The sequence below is a fragment of the Gopherus evgoodei genome, chromosome 6, assembly GCF_007399415.2.
Source record: "Gopherus evgoodei ecotype Sinaloan lineage chromosome 6, rGopEvg1_v1.p, whole genome shotgun sequence".
In the NCBI taxonomy this organism is placed as follows: Eukaryota; Metazoa; Chordata; order Testudines; family Testudinidae; genus Gopherus; species Gopherus evgoodei.
The window spans coordinates 13,831,648-13,848,152 of record NC_044327.1 but is presented as its reverse complement, the minus strand read 5'-3'; the positions used below and the strand labels follow the sequence as shown (position 1 = coordinate 13,848,152).

The window sequence follows — 16,505 nt, the reverse complement described above, 5'->3', positions numbered from 1 at the left end:
GTATTGGCTCATCTATAGTGTGAAGGGGCCCAAACCGAAATGAGATTTCACAATGCAAAACAGCATCATGCAAACAGCATTTGTGCACACAAAATTACTCATGCAAATGACTAGGCCTGCAAAAATGAATGTGCACAATTAGAAGCCAAAGAAGTTCATCACAGTGATATTGCAACATGCATGTGAATGTTTTCTGAATGCCCTCATTTCAAAAACACGGCCTCTTCTATGCATTTGCTATGGGCCTCAGTCTCACTTATAGCGCTAGGGGCGGCACATCGGGCTCTTCGGCAGCAGGTCCCTTCAGAGGGAAGGACCAGCTGCCAAAGTGTCGCCAAAGAAGAAAGCGGCTTGGTGTAACTGCTGCTGATAGAGATCACAGCTTTTTTTTTTTCTTCCCCTGCCGTTTGGGGTGGCAAAATCCCTGGAGCCGGCCCTGCCTCTTTACATCACTCTGGCAATGTAAAAGGGCCTTCAAGTGGGGATAAATTCCAAACTGGGCTGGCACGATATTTACCAAAGGTGGTCTTTTACCAGGTAAAATCATTGTTTTGACCATCCTGGGAAAAAAGAGTTAGTCCCAGTTTAAGGCATTTTCTATTTTAAAAACTGTTTTGTTAATGCACATCACATTACACTTAGTTTTAGTTCTATATTCAAATTGTGGTTACATAAGGCAATATATTCATTGATCGATTGTACAAATAAAACTGCAGTGGGCATAACGCTAATATATAGAATTATAATATTGAACTTCGGAATGTCTGCGTATGTTTTTGGTTTGGTATTTTCTCAAGGAAGTTATACATGTCTTGACTCAAATTTCAGTTTCCACGCTCACAGAAACAAAATTTAAAAAAACATTCAATTATATGAAAATGACAGTAATGCAGAGCTGTAGTCTTGAAGCATTAAGCAATCAGACACGTGAGAGTTGCAGACTGGATCATTGTGTCATAAAGCATTCTGTAGCAGAAGACCAATTTTGATGGAGTGGCTAGACTGAGACTATTCCTCAGTTTTGAATGGATGTATCTGAAGTTTGAAAAGATTTGTTCTGTGCTTGCTGAGCTTGATAGACACGGGTGCAACTATTTTTCCTGATTTAAGCCAGTATTTCCCACTGCCCCTTCCGATGCTAGTTTTTCCACAGGAAATTGCCATCCCTGACTTCAACTACTTTGAAGCCACTTCACACTGCCAGAGCAGCACAAGGTGACCATAGTGTAAATTGGAATCTAGCCCTATATTTCTTGATTAGAAGGTGCATATTACAGCTGCAGATGTGTATTTGGACTCTGCAATGGAGAATCATGTAGTATTTACTGAATTATTTAAAAAATGTCCTGAGATATTGTGAGATTTTATTGCAGTAAGATTGTATTGCTGTACCTCACAATAGCTCAATATCCAGTTGGCCTGATTCTTATTCACACTGACCAAGGCAGTGTCTACACCCACAGCTGGGAGCTGGGATTCCCAGCTCAGGTAGACATACAGATGCTAGTTCTGCTCAAAATAATGCTTGTGTATATCAACCCAAACTGGGAATTACACCTTCCAGCTCCAGTGTAGACATATCCTAAAATTCTTTTATGCTGCTCTGACAGTGTAAAGAGACTTTAAACAGGCACCCATATATTTTATATCCACCTGAATAAATGTCCTTTTACACTTCCAGAGTACTGTAAAAAAATCCTTGGTGCAAATGAGAAACAGACTCAATAATTCTAATTACCGAATGCCACATTTTAGAAAAAAAATCGTTTTTTTTAATTTTTAAAGTACTCTAATTTGTGCACATGAAGCATGCAACTGTGCACATTAAACAAGTAACTGCACACGCACCTTGTCATTTGCCAGCAGGAAATTACCAATTGCCTGTATAACTACTCTTTTGACATACGCGGCTCCATGGCTTTTGGTTCGCAGCTTAGATGCACACTCTTTAAAGTGTAGCCTCGTCTCACAAACACTGTACCAAAAATATTTTGTGGGCAGAGACGGAGATGCAAACTGAACACCAGCAGGAAGTCTGCAGCCCCAGTGGCTTGCTACGCAATGAAGCAAGGTAGCATTGTGATGGGTATATAGCTGTCAAATGATGGCATCTTTCTTTCTCTGTGTATTGCACCTTATGTTTCTAAAAACTTTGGTGTGCAGAGGACAGAGCACTGCACTGGGACTCAGAAAGCTTGAGTTCTATTCCTGGCTATGCCATTGGCCTGACACGTGACCTTGGGCAAGTCCCTTTCCTGCTCTGTGCCTCAATTTTCCCATCTCTAAAATGGGCATAATGACACTGACCTCCAGTTGTAAAATGCTTTGAAATCTATTGATGAATGATACCCTATAAGAGGTGGTTGTTGTTGGTTGTTTTTCTCCAAGTTCCTGCAGCCTGTATAACTAGCTGTACAGAGGAGACATACACACTGTTTCAAGGTGGAGCATTTACTTGTGTTCTTTGTTTTCCTCAATGTTAAAGAGAAGTAGTTCAGACTGAAAGCATATGGCTACTCCCTGTGTGGGGAAAACCACAAAAGACAGCACAAAACAAGTTCAATATGCATCATAAATATGTGGTAATTTGATGCTAGAAGGTGTTGTTCCTGATTTTCTTATTTATTATTTTTACTGTTTCTGACTTCAATGGCTAAAAAATTACAAAACTTTGAATCCATCTCCATAAAGCGAGTCATTCTCACATGTGCGCTGAATTAAGTGTAAACCTAATTGCTGATGCATAGACAGATTTATGACCATTATAACCCCTGGTGGGAAATAAAAATGGATTGCTTTTTTAATGTCCTAGTGTGCTATAAACTGGCTACAACTTAGTGTCACTATTCCATTCCAGCAAAAGGGATTTGCTAGATGGTTGGCGTTTTTGGTGCCTCTAGACTGAATGATTAAACTACTCTGCTTCCACCAGCTTCATTTCCCGTGTTAAATTCCTGAATCTGTTTAGGTTCTGGGGGAGGTTGCCTCGCCTTGTGATGGTGCAGCTGGATTGATTGTTCTTGGAAGGAGGGGGAAAAATCATTTCCATGGACCATCCGTCACAAAAACAAAGCCCGAAGTGTAATAGCTGCTAATGTGTTTTGCAGGGCTCATTGATAAGATTTGCTTTCCGGCTGCATTGTGAAGCTGTGTGTGTGTCACTGTTAATATACTGGCATTTTAAGAGGTCAGGTAACTGGAGAGGGTGGATTAGTTATTTTAAATCAAGCCCCAGCTGAATAATCAAGCTGGCTGTTTGAAAGGGGGATTATGGGAACCCATTCTGGAGAGGGTGTGTGTGCCTACAGAGGAAGAATGGAGTTTTTGAATTTGCCAGTATTATGGGTGAAAAGTCTTTCAGGAGCTGCGTTATTTCATCCTGAACTGTGAAAACGAGTTTCCCCTGTCTGACCATGGTACAGGTGTCATTAGATACTGCTTTTTCCAAGTATGGGGTCAGTTTCTATTTGCTGAGGGAAGACTGCATACACAGGCTTGATGCAGGGTAAACCACTGTGGGTGTGGGAGAAATTCTACTGCCAAGCACTTATCACAGCTTTAGGGCTGCAGTAGTTCTTCAGTGCACAGGGACATGGCCAGTGGACCTACCTCGCCATTGACCATCAAACTATCTGCCTCTCCCTTGCAACAAGGAAACCAATAGTTCTTGGGGATCACAGCTCTATGGGCAAGACATCCATATCCCGTTTGCACCAGTCCTCCAGCATCCTATGTCCTGAGCACAGACAACATGAATAGGTTCTGATGCCTTCAAGGCTTTCCATTCCCACACAGGAGCAAGCAGGATTAGCCCCCCAGGCACAGATAAATCCCAGTGGGAATGCTGTCTGCGTAAAGAAATACCACCCCATTCCATAGCAATAGACTCAACCACTTACCATAGAGTTACTTTAATGTTTGGGGCAATTATTGTAGAGCATCTCTAAGCATTTTGTTGTGTAAGGGCCACTCCCTTAATCACAAAGCACCCTTTCAGCAGGCTATATTCTCCTAGCCTGAGATTAAATACTTGGATGGCAAGCTCTTTGAGAGAGACTTGTGTTCTGTGCATGTACTGTGCTTAACATAATGGGGTTCCCTAAGTGGGGCTGGTAGGTGCTACCACAATAATAAATAACGGTGAGACAGAGAATGTACGTTAAAGTGATAGAAAGTGACTTGAAAGCTGAAATGAAAACACTGAAAGACAAATACGGTGAAATCTTGGCTTCACTGAAGTTGATTGAAGTTTTGCTGACTTCAGTGGGGTCAGAATCTGGCCAATATTCTTTAATTTTGATGTCTGCGTTCCATGTTGGCAGGCAGAAAGTATCAGAAGGAGAAGGATAATGTCTGAAATACCTTCAATGGCAAACGGTTTCCCCACTGTCAAAAGTTTGCAGTCAGCATCTATTGACACTTCATAATCTAAGAGTGCTTTATCCATGATGAAGGCATCTAGTTTCTCTGGATCATGCCTGTATTTAAGATCAAAGTAAGAAAACAGAATCAATAAGAAAAGCTGTACAGTTGTGTTCGTATTGATACAGAAGCGATTGTTTCAGGGCTGGAAACCAGGAATATATTTGATCTAGTTTTTAGGAAGCTTCTGATATAAACCCAACATGAAACCAAGCCAAAGCCTAATTTATAAGACCAATAAAAATGAGGATCAGGGGCTATTGGGATAAACACAGAATTGAGTTAAATATCAAAGACTGAAGGGTTCACGTGCAGAGAGGTTGCTCTGGCTAGCAGAATATTCATATATGGACCAGTTCTGTTCACTTGACATATCTTTGACCTGAAAGAAGGAAAATGCAACAGAGTGAGAATCGAATTGAGTTTCTTGCACAGTAGCACAAAGACTACTGGGAAGGAAACCAAAACTCTCTAAGGCTGTTACTCAGGCTCGGTTTCCTTGTGCTGCTTCTTACATCGATCTACACTATCTTAGAAACTAGAGTTGGGCAAACCCTACGAAAGGTTTTCCATGGATACATGCTGCTATTTTAAAATGTACGTCCTTCACCCAGGCTGGCTTGTCTCTTGTATTGGTGTTCCATGAACATTCAGATAACTGAGTTTTGCTGGTATGAATGTTTTATGGAAAGCAAATTTGAAAGTACTGAAGGCACGTGTGGAAATGATACCATGTATTCTCATCCAATCAAGGCAAAAAACAAGTGCCCAAATCCTGAACTCGCAGAGATCCACTGGCTTCCATGGAACTTTACTGAATTACACCCGCTGGGGACGTGGCAGTGCCTGAGGAGTTAATTATGAAAACCAACCAGGGGGTGCCATAAAAATTATTTTAAAATATAATCACAGGCATTTTGTTATACAAATCACCACGGGCAAAGGCGGCTCTAGGTATTTTGCCACCCCAAGCATGGCAGGCAGGCTGCCTTTGGCAGCTTGCCTGCAGGAGGTCCCCGTCCCCGTGAATTCGGCGGCACGCCTGCGGGAGGTCCGCAGAAGCAGCGAGACCAGAGGACCCTCCACAGGCATGCGCCGAAGGCAGCCTGCCTGCTGCCCTCGTGGCGACCGGCAGAGCGTCACCCTGTGGCTTGCTGCCCCAGGCACGCGCTTGGCGTGCTGGTGCCTGGAGCTGCCCCTGACCATGGGATCTAAACTGTGGATGATGATGCCCATGATTGCAGCCTCCTATCTTGCAATGTATGTAATCAATTGCAAAACATTTTGGGGGAAACATATTTGAAAGCACACACCTTTCTGGAAGCATGAGGACCGATGGTGGAAAATTATAAGAATGATCTAGTGTCATTAATGTTCTTCTTTAAATTAATGGCTAATTCGTTTATAAATATTTCTAAGGAATCTCTATTACTATTGTGTGGGAGACACTGAGATTTCTAAGGTTTGTTTCTATCAGTACTTTGCACCTGCCTCATGGATAGTGCCCACTGCCTAATGAATATCTTCCAAGCACTGACACCTGCCGGGATTTATTTTGTCACTGGTTAGCAGGAGAAGGGTCATCTTGGCACTATACTTGCAATGGAAATGGCTGCTTTGCCGGAGGACTGTGAGTGCCTCTCTGTGCTATCCATGCTGTCATTGTTACATTGCCATTGCTTCATTCTAGGGATGGAGAATGAGTTGTGCCTTCTTCGCCTTCTCTGCCATGCCAGCACAATGCTGCTGATGCCTTGGAAAATGGAAAATCGGATACGATCCAGACAAGCAAAGTTTGTTACCCTCTTAAAAAATATACAAAGCAGGATGAATCTAGAAAGCACGTACAGAGGACACTCAGTTCTTCTAAGACCCAATGAAGTAATTGGAAATACGTCCATTAGCTTCAAGGAGCTTTGGACTAGGGCCTTAGTGAAGCCAAGGACTGTGAAATTAATTACTCTTTGATCAGCCTGTTACCACATGAAGCTAGCATGCAGAGACTCACTTCAGGTGCTCGACTCCATCAGGAGTTGCAGGGACATTGTACCGTCTCATGTACTCATGCATCTCTGGGAAGCTCTGCCTGACATAGTCTTCAGCGCTGCTTTCTCGCACCGTTCCAAAGCGAAATCCCTGGGAAGGGTGGTGGAGCTAAGAAATGGGAAAAGACAGACCAGCACAGTAATTTGTCTCACTCACATTGAGTAACTTCCATTCCAGGCCCAGTCTTCTGTAAAATCCGTGTAGCTGTATTCAGAGCACAGATGTGTTTCACAGGCGCCAACTTTTTTTTGTGCTGGTGGGTGCTCGCGCCCCTAACCCTACTCCACCCCTGCCCCAAAGTCCGCACCCTAACTCTGCCCCTCCCTTCCCCATTGTACCTCTTCCCAAATCCCCACCCCGGCTCCGCCTCCTCCCCTAAGTGCTCCGAGTTCCCCCTCCTCCCTGGCTTGCCGCGCGAAACAGCTGTTTTGCAGTGCAAGTGCTGGGAGGAAGTGGGGAGAAGCAGGATGCAGTGGCGCACTCAGGGGAGGAGGCAGAGACGGAGTGGAGGCAGAGCTGAGTGGAGCTGGGTGGGGAGCTGCTGGTGGGTGCAGAGCACCCACCAGATTTTCCCTGTGGGTGCTCCAGCCCTGGAGCATCCATGGAGTCTGTGCCTATGATGTGTTTTAATGGGATCATTACAGAGACACATACCATCTTCAGGACCAGTTAACGTCAGCTAACCAGTTACATACTCTTGGGATCTGCTCTAGGCTTGTGAAAAAATTTCCCCTTGAGCCAGAGACCACCCCCACATCCAGGTGGGGTTCAGTTTTGTTCTCTATGTGAAGCTTAGCCTAGGTTTGAGGAAACGGTCATGAGCATCATTTAAAGAGGTTGAGGGGTGACTTGATTACTGTGACTGCATGAAGTGGAAAGGGAAACAGAGCAGAGCTGTGTGAACCCTGTCGGAGTTGTGGGGTATGGTGTTTGGAGGGGGAACCTTCACAGAGATTCTTAGATTTCAAAACCAGAAGGGACCATTGTGGTCATCTAGTCTGACCTTCTCTATAACACCAGGCCCTAGAACTTCCTTGGAATAATTCAGAGAGCGGATCTTTTGGAAAAACCTCCAATCTTCATTTAAAAATTGCCAGTGCTGGACCATCCACTGTGAACTTTGGTAACTTGTTCTAGTGGCTAATTGCCCTCCCAGTTTAAAAATTTAAGCCTGTATGTACCTACATCGGGAATAAATACTTGCAAAAGGGCTCTTTAATCTAGATCATGTTACCCCTTTCTCTGCTAATGTCTGGAAATTGAAACTAGACGAATTCAGACTGGAAAGAAATCTTAAAATCTTAAGTGAATCAAACTGCATCATAGAATCTCTATGGATAGAAATTCCATGACTAATGAAGAACGAGTATGGCAGTCGGAATAGACAACCAACTACCTGACAGGGAAGATGATGGTAATTGTGAAATGCGCAGGGAGATTAGAAAGGTGACAAAAACTGGAAGACCCAATAATAATGAGGGATTTCAGCTATCCTCATATTGACTGAGTACATGTCACCTCAGGATGGGATGCAGAGAAAAAATGTTCTAGACACCATTAATGACTGCTTCTTGGAGCAGCTGGTCCTGGAAGAGGCAATTCTTGATTTAGATCTAAGTGGAGCACAGGATCTGGTCCAAATCGATGAATATACCTGAATTGCTCGGTAATCATTACCATGATGCAATTACATTTAAACATCCTTGTAGGGGGCAAGTACCAAAGAAACTCACCACTGTAGTATTTAACTTCAAAAAGGGGCACTACACAAAAATGAGGAAGCTAGTTAAAGGGAAATTTAAAGGAACAGTCACAAGAGTGATATGCTGGCAAGCCACATGGAAACTATTTAAAAACACCATCATGGAGGGTCAAACTAAATGTGTACCCCCAAATAACCCCCCCCCCACACACAGTCAGAGGACCTAACAAATGTCACAATGGCTAAAAAGCATAGTAAATGAAGCAGTTAAAGGCAAATCCTACTGCGGAAAATAGAAAGGAATATGAACAAACTCTGGCAAATCAATTGTAAAAGTACAATGAGACAGGCCAAAAAAAGAATTTGAAGAGCATTTAACAAAAGACATACAAACTAACACAGGACATTTCTCCCCACCCCCTTCACATAACACAAGAACCAGGGGTCACCCAATGAAATTAACAGGCAGCAAGTTTAAAAGAAACATAAGGAAGTATTTCTTCACACAATGCACAGGCAATCTGTGGAACTCCTTGCCAGGGGATGTTGTGAAGGCCAAAACTATAACCAGGTTCTAAAAAGAATTGGATAAGTTCATGGGGGATAGATCCATGAATGACTATTAGCCAAGATGGTCCATGATGCAACCCCATGCTCTGGGTGTCCCTGAACATCTGACTGCCAGAAGCTGGGACAGGACAACAGGGGTTGGATCACTCAGAAATTGCCTTGTTCTGTCCTTTCACTCTAAAGCATGCGTCACTGACCACTGTTACAAGACAGAATACTCGGCTAGATGGATCATTTTGGTCTGACCCAGAATGGCCATTCTTATGTTCTTATGACTCAGTAGAAAGATGGACTGAATGATTATGGAAACTAAGGTAGGATAGAAACAAACTGGTAGGGCACTATGGGGAAGGTTGCAGTGCTGTATATGTTCTGAGCATTACCAAGATTTCAGTCTCCAGGGCTGTCAGCCCTGTACCTTTCAGACGCACTAAATTCACACACAAATTCAGTAATTTTTAAATTGTGTGTGTTCTCTGATCATAACTGGATTAATTTCACTGTGTTACTGCCCTTGGCTTCTTCTTGAACTATTAGGAGGTTCAGGAAGTTGATCTTGGTCAGTTTCCAGTGCACATCAATTGCTAAATACCTGGAGTGCAATAATGAGAAAACACCTAGTTTATTGCAGAATACAGTAAAGGCTCAGTCCTGCAGGCTGTGGAGCACCCTTGTAGGGAGCTGAGTGTCCCCCAGCTCCAATGGGAGTCAGAAGGAGTTGAGTGCTCATCACCTTACAGCAGTGCATAGGATCCAGAGGATAGCGCAAAGGAAATCAAATGATGTTAAGGCTCAGTGAACAGTTTTCTATTCACTTCCCCAGGAATCTCAGCAAGAGCTTTGCAAACTATGCTACGCAAGGAAGAATAGGTCAGTCTAAACAGTCCTGCTCACTGTGGAAAAAAGCATGCCAGAAAATCAAACATCCATCTGCCTGTCACATACGTGTCTAGTGTTAGATGACAGCAAGCTGGGATCCAGGGGAAAGGATGATCTTGGTGCAGGGGCTCAGATATTACCAGTATAGAATAGAATATGGCATGGGCGATTAGTCCAGCAGTTCCTTTCCACCCCTCATCGATGATCCCATGGCTAAAAATATATCACTACACATTGAACATAAGGGCTAGTCAACTGGATCAGGCCATTAGCCTTTTCATCAGTATCTCGACATCGACAGGGCAGGTCTACGGTGCTTCTGGCGGGGGGGCGACTTCCAGCACGGGCCCACGGGCTTGTGCTAATAGGCCTCATGCTCGCTCTAAAAAGAGTGGGGTAGATGTTGCTTTGCCGTAAGTCAGGCTGGAGTTTGGGCTCTCAAGCCCTGCCTCCCTCCCCCTGCACATCTGCCCCAGGTGAAGCTCCAGTGAAAGCTACTACTAGAGCACTACCATAAACCCGGTTAGCATGAGTCCATCTCCCTGGACTCAGAAGGTCACCCCCGCATGCAGTGTAGCTATGCCCAGCGGCCAGGACCAGCTGCGTTGGTCTGTATTCTGTTGTTGTGGGGGTCTCTGAATACCTCATGGTTTTGGTGAAGTGCCAGAAGGCCTGAACTGCAGGGATTGGTTGGGCTGGTGGTTTGGTAATCCATTAGGGAGCATAGTGTTGCCATTTCAACTCCAGCTCAAGTCATGAGTCTCTGATGACTCTTTTTATGAAATAAGTTAGAGGGCTCAGTCTGTTTCCAAGCAGGCAGGTGTCCACATGACATAAGCCAATCACCACGGGAAGTCCTGATTGGTGACCTGACTGGCATGGTATAAGGGTCAAGAATGGGCATGAAGACCGGACTACTCTCCAGTCCTTCAAGGAAGAGTTGAGGTATTTGGTGGGTTTTAGGTGGAAGATTGTACAGCTGCAGCTCCTGCAGTATCTGCTCTGTGGATGAACTCAGGGTGTCTGTCACCTGACCTCTCAGTGTGGATAGCTTTCACATACATGCTGTCATCATTTTTTTTTAAATTCATATGTGAATTCAAAGTAAAATGGGTGACATTCAGCTCCATGCAGAGAACGAGCCAAAGGCTCTATTTTGAGGATCAGTGGGACCTCACTGGTGCATTGGACTTGTGCTGACTCTGTACATGGGTGAATTTCACTCAGTGTGAATAAAGCTTTTCTATACCTCTTTTCTTGGACTAATGCTGCTAGCTAACACTTTTCATCTGCTAAGTGTTCGGCAACAATTAAATTTCATAACACCTGTGAGAGTAAGTCAGTCGCCCCATTTTATGGGTGGGGAAACTCAGACTGAGAGTTTGATTTGCAGAGTATCTAAAACTTTCAGGGAAGTCAAGTGAAGTTGTGTGTATGGAGGGGGGCTGGGAATTGTCTTCTCTGTTTCTTCAGGTACTGCTTTGACTTTGGGAAGGGGGAGCTCCCTCAGCCCCCTCGCCCCCTGCTCTCTGCCTTCTTCAGAGGTTAAGGGAAGAGAATACTGCTAACTCCAGATTAAGAGTGAACAGTAGCTCTCTTGCAATTTCTAGTAAAGAACTTTATGTGAGGCTTTGGGAAGAGTGTGTCCATGAATTACTGCTCCACACAAGGGAGGTTTCATTGTATTTGTGCATGAGACATTAAGTGTAGCTGACTTCAGCAGAATCTGCATGAAGTGCTGTCATATGCACAAAATTAACTTGGAAAAAATATAGACAAATATTGTTTTTCTCTTTACTTCTTCAGGCACAAGAATGTTAAGGGTTTTGTGTCTCAAAAGTAGGTACACAACTGTTGGATGAAAATCTGATTTTGTTTTCAAGTTGACAGTATACCGTTAATATCTTCTTTTAGTCTTCTCTCAAGAAAACTCTGCACCTTCAAAGTATTTTTATATTTGTTACAAACTCTTGAGATTTTATTAGGGGCCTCACAAAATTTGGCACATTTCTTAAAGCCCCAGCTACTGGAGTCATGTGATGAAAGAATCTCAGCTTTCATTTAAAAAAATGTTTCTAGCATTGATGGTTTCAGAGACAGGCTAGAGGACATGACCTTTAGAGACTCAAAAAACATATGGCAAATAAAAATAATCCAAAATGTAGTTTAAAAAAACAAAAAAAAAAACCCTCATGATTTGTTGGGCCTGATTGATTAATTTTGAATGCTTGGTGTTGGCAATAGTGTGTAAGATAACTGGTTTATCTAAAGGAAATTGCTGTAGGGAACCTAAAGTTGTATGTACTGCTAGTGTAATAAAAAAATACACTTTTTATTCCATTTTATATTTAATTTGAAATCTAGCCAAACTGAAAGGTGAATAATTAGGATGGGGGGGACTGGTATCTCTCTACATTTACCCTGTGCAATACAGTCACAGTATCTTAGAGACTTGGCTAGGAAAGCTTTTACTACAGACCTGCCTTCAATGATTCCAGTCTGATTACATCTAAATGAACTAAAATGCTGCAGATTCAGCTCCAGGCTGCTGACAAGAGCTTTCTGGCAAAAGTGTAGTTAGGGTTAATAAGACTCCTATCCAGTTAGATGCATTATTGTCTAGTGCTGTAAGAAATCAAAGGGAATGAAGCTTTGTACTAAGCTAGAGACAACCTTTGATGTACCAGCACTTCAGAAATCCCTGAGCAGCAATTCTCTAAATAAGCTACATGGGTAGCTACAGATGGGTATGATACAGATGGGTAGCTCCACGTATGGGTATGACACAGCCCTGTTTGTTCATTTCAGAAGCTGCTAGTCCTCCTTTTGAAGGCCCGAGGGTAGGAAGAGGTACTCACTCCTCAGTGAAATACCAGTTCTGTTATTGCATGGTCTCTCTTGATACTGTGTCCTCCCCAACAGCTCCGTGCAGCAATATTGTAACCAGGCACATGGGGATGCTATGGGTGGGGGACTCGCTAAGTATGGAGAATACTAATGAGAACTGTTTGAATGGCAGCCAGCCAAGGTAAACATCTTGAGTAGGCTGTTTCCACTTGAGCAATTTCCCCTTGCTGGAGCTCTGAAGTGGAGCATGCATCTTGAAAGACGAAGAGGGGACATGCAGCTCAAAGCTTACTAGTCAATCAGCAAAAAGGAATGAACAAACGGAAATGGCTGTAGAGTTGAGTGAGGTAATTCCCTTGAGGAGCCACACAGCTCTTTAAAAATGAGCCAGATTTTGAGGTCCCAACGCCATCGCTTACAAAGAAAATAAAGACACCTAACAGATTTTATTTGCAAATTTTAAACTGCTATTTAACATTCCCGATGTCTAAACATAGACTTTGCACTGCAAAATGTTGGGGTCTGGCCTGAAGCTTAAAAAGAACACCTGAGATGGTGAAATATGGATGAGGAGTGTGCATTGTAATGGTTGCTGTGTGTAAGTCCATGTGCCCCTGGATAGAATGTCGGTCCTTCTCAAGTGTTTATGAAGCTATCACCCTCTGGCTTTCTCCAAGGATGGATATAAGCTCTAGCACTCCAGAGGTATGAAAAAATGTGTAAGAACTACTGCTGCTGCCGGTGCTACCGAGGCAACACTACTATTTTTAGTGTGGTAGCTCAGATGAGAGCTAGCAGGAGTATGTCTAAGCAAGCAGGGAATTGCACCCCTAGCTTGTAGTCTACAGGTAGCCTAAATGTGACAGGGAACTAAATGGCCTAGCACATTCTAACATAAATCCTAAAATGAGAGGTTATTGTGGACTTACATTGTGTGTCTCTGGCATTAAATGCCATCAGTCTGGTTGAGGACATGATAGGCCCAGATTTTAACAGCCATATGTGCAGAAGTGTATGTGTCTGACTTGTGCTCTCCTAACACACGCCGTGCAGGCACACGTTGGAATCTTGACTTGCGCCAGTGCATCAGGTATTGCACAAGAGGAAGCTTGTGCATTCAGCTTGGCAGATTGGCCAAGTTCACATTCTGATTTGGATTTGCAGCTTTCTGATGATCACGTGCACTCTACGCCTATCATGCTAAATGAGACTTGAGGGGAGAAATATAACACAGACATCCAGTGAGGTCTGGGGGCAGAGAGAGGACACTTTCTAGTAGAACCTCTGTGGTGAGAGGGGTTCATGGTTGCATGGGGCAACAACCTAGTGCCCTCTGGTGGACCCTTAAGGTATCTAACAGGAAGTAAGTTAGGGTGGGAATGGAGTCTGACATTTAGAGACTCTTTGGAGTGAGAAACTAAATCCAGTTTTATCCATGATGTTCATGATGTAATAGTTTAATAAAAGCACTTCTCTGGAACCTGAGATTCCCTGCTTCCTCATGGTTACTGCAGGCATTGTGCATAAAGGACATGGCCAACCATAAGTCAGGCTGGTGGATCTTGTCCTTTGACCACATCCATTTTAAACTCAGAGGAATGTTTTATGTTGTCAAGTGCTCAGCTAGGTTATAAATCAATTGCTTAAATGTAAATTACAGTTAATTACAAAGCAATGAGATTAACTTACTCTATCGCTATTTAAGTGTAGCAAATGCTTTAACAACATTTGATTAATGGGATACTTCACTGAGTGTGGGTAAGATGTTATGCATCTTATTACTTTTTCAGATCCATATTTTTAGCACTATTTGTTTTTTAATCTGCTGCTAAAACTATCTAAATGATTTCACGATCCTTTTATTTCCAAAAAATTGCTTGAACACCTATCTGTGCCACGCACTTTACAGTGACAAAAATGAGGTATACAAGCAAGGGGCTTGTCATAAACAGATAGCTAAGGGTTAATGTCTCTTTCACCTGAAGCACCTGACCAGAGGACCAGTCAGGAAACCGGATTTTTTCAACTTTGGGTGGAGGGAAGTTTGTGTCTGAGTTTTTTGTTTTCTGTCTGCCTGCTTTCTCTGAGCTTTGGAGAAGTAGTTTCTACTTTCTAGTCTTCTGTTTCTAAGTGTAAGGACAAAGAGATCAGATAGTAAGTTATATGGTTTCTTTTCTTTGGTATTTGCATGAATATAAGTGCTGGAGTGCTTTGATTTGTATTCTTTTTGAATAAGGCTGTTTATTCAATATTCTTTTAAGCAATTGACCCTGTATTTCGTCACCTTAATACAGAGAGACCATTTGTACGTATTTTTCTTTCTTTCTTTTTATATAAAGCTTTCTTTTAAGACCTGTTGGAGTTTTTCTTTACTTCAGGGAAATTGAGTCTGTACTCACCAGGGAATTGGTGGGAGGAAGAAATCAGGGGAGATCTGTGTGTGTTGAATGTGCTAGCCTGATTTTGCATTTCCTCTGGGTAAAGAGGAAAGTGCTTTTTGTTTCCAGGACTGGGAACGGAGAGGGGGAGTCACTCTGTTTGGATTCACAGAGCTTGTGTCTGTGTATCTCTCCAGGAGCACCTGGAGGGGGGAAGGGAAAAAGGATTATTTCCCTTTGTTGTGAGACTCAAGGGATTTGGATCTTGGGGTCCCCAGGGAAGGTTTTTCAGGGGGACCAGAGTGCCCCAAAACACTCTAATTTTTTGGGTGGTGGCAGCAAGTACCAGATCCAAGCTGGTAACTAAGCTTGGAGGTTTTCATGCTAACCCCCATATTTTGGATGCTAAGGTCCAAATCTGGGACTAAGGTTATGATATGAATAGCAGCGGTTGGGATATAGACAGAATCCAGAAGCCAGTAGGAATATTATATTTTTCTTTTCTCTGCTAAGGGCTTTTTAGCAGAGAGAAACAGTTGGTTTTAAAAGGGAACCAGAGAGAATTTTTTTTTCTGCTCTCTCTGGCAGTTTGTAGCTTGCATCTTAAGCAAGAAACCATTAAGGTGCTATTAAGAATCTTTTGTCACACAATAGCACTCCCATTGAGAGTCATACCAGCACTATATACATGCAAATAAAGTGGTTTTTCAGGTTTACTTAACATTGAAGATTAGCTAAAGGCACTGTTGCTAGGCAGACTTCAGGAGGCAACAGAGAACCTGCAGTTCAGAAGATAAACACCGGAGGGCACCCCAACACAAGAAAACAGGAACCATGACTTCTAAGGCAAAAATTGGGGCCGAAGAACAAATCAAAGAAGCTGAACACAGGCGAGAGATGGAAAAACACAAACAGGAACTAGAAATAAAACAAAAAGAGATGGAGCTGAAAGAAAAGGAAGAAAGCATCAAACTGGCAGCCTTAGAGGCAGCACACAAAAGAAAACTAGAAGAAGAAGAGGTGGCCTACCGAAGGAAACAAGCAGAAGAAGAGTTGGCCCACCCCGAGACATGGAAAAACACCAAAAAGAAATGGAAGAGAAGGAAAAACAGAGAAAACATGAACTGGAGTTGGCAAAAGCTGGGCTGCATGTGCCAGCCAACCCTAACAACCCGGCGCCAATTATTGCTCCACAGCACAGGAAATTTCTCACCTACAAGGCAGGTGATGACACCGAGGCCTTCTTGGAAAATTTTGAAAGAGCCTGTCTTGGGTACAGCATCCCCGAAGACCAGTACATGGTGGAATTAAGGTCACAGCTCAGTGGACCTTTAGCAGAGGTGGCAGCTGAAATGCCTAAGCAGCAAATGAATGACTATAAACTTTTTCAAACCAAGGCCAGATACAGAATGGGGATAACCCCAGATCATGCCCGTCGGCGCTTCAGAACCCAAAAGTGGAAACCAGAGGTGTCATTTCCCAAACATGCCTACTACATTGCAAAAAACTATGAGGCCTGGATAACAGGAAACAACGTTCAAACCTTGGAAGAACTGCACCTCCTCATACAAATGGAGCAGTTCTTGGATGGTGTTCCTGAAGACATCACACGGTACATACAAGATGGAAAACCCAAAGATCTCGCTGAGGCGGGGGAGATT

General features: G+C 43.2%; 1 protein-coding gene across 1 annotated transcript in view; it reads right to left on the bottom strand.

Annotated features, from left to right (window-relative positions):
* The window catches only part of GRIN3A (glutamate ionotropic receptor NMDA type subunit 3A), a 96,879-nt gene that overhangs the window by 23,759 nt on the left and 56,615 nt on the right, over nt 1-16,505 (bottom strand). Inside the window, 2 exon segments of the mRNA XM_030567908.1 lie at nt 4,363-4,478; nt 6,431-6,576. Coding sequence (XP_030423768.1) covers nt 4,363-4,478; nt 6,431-6,576 — 262 coding nt within the window.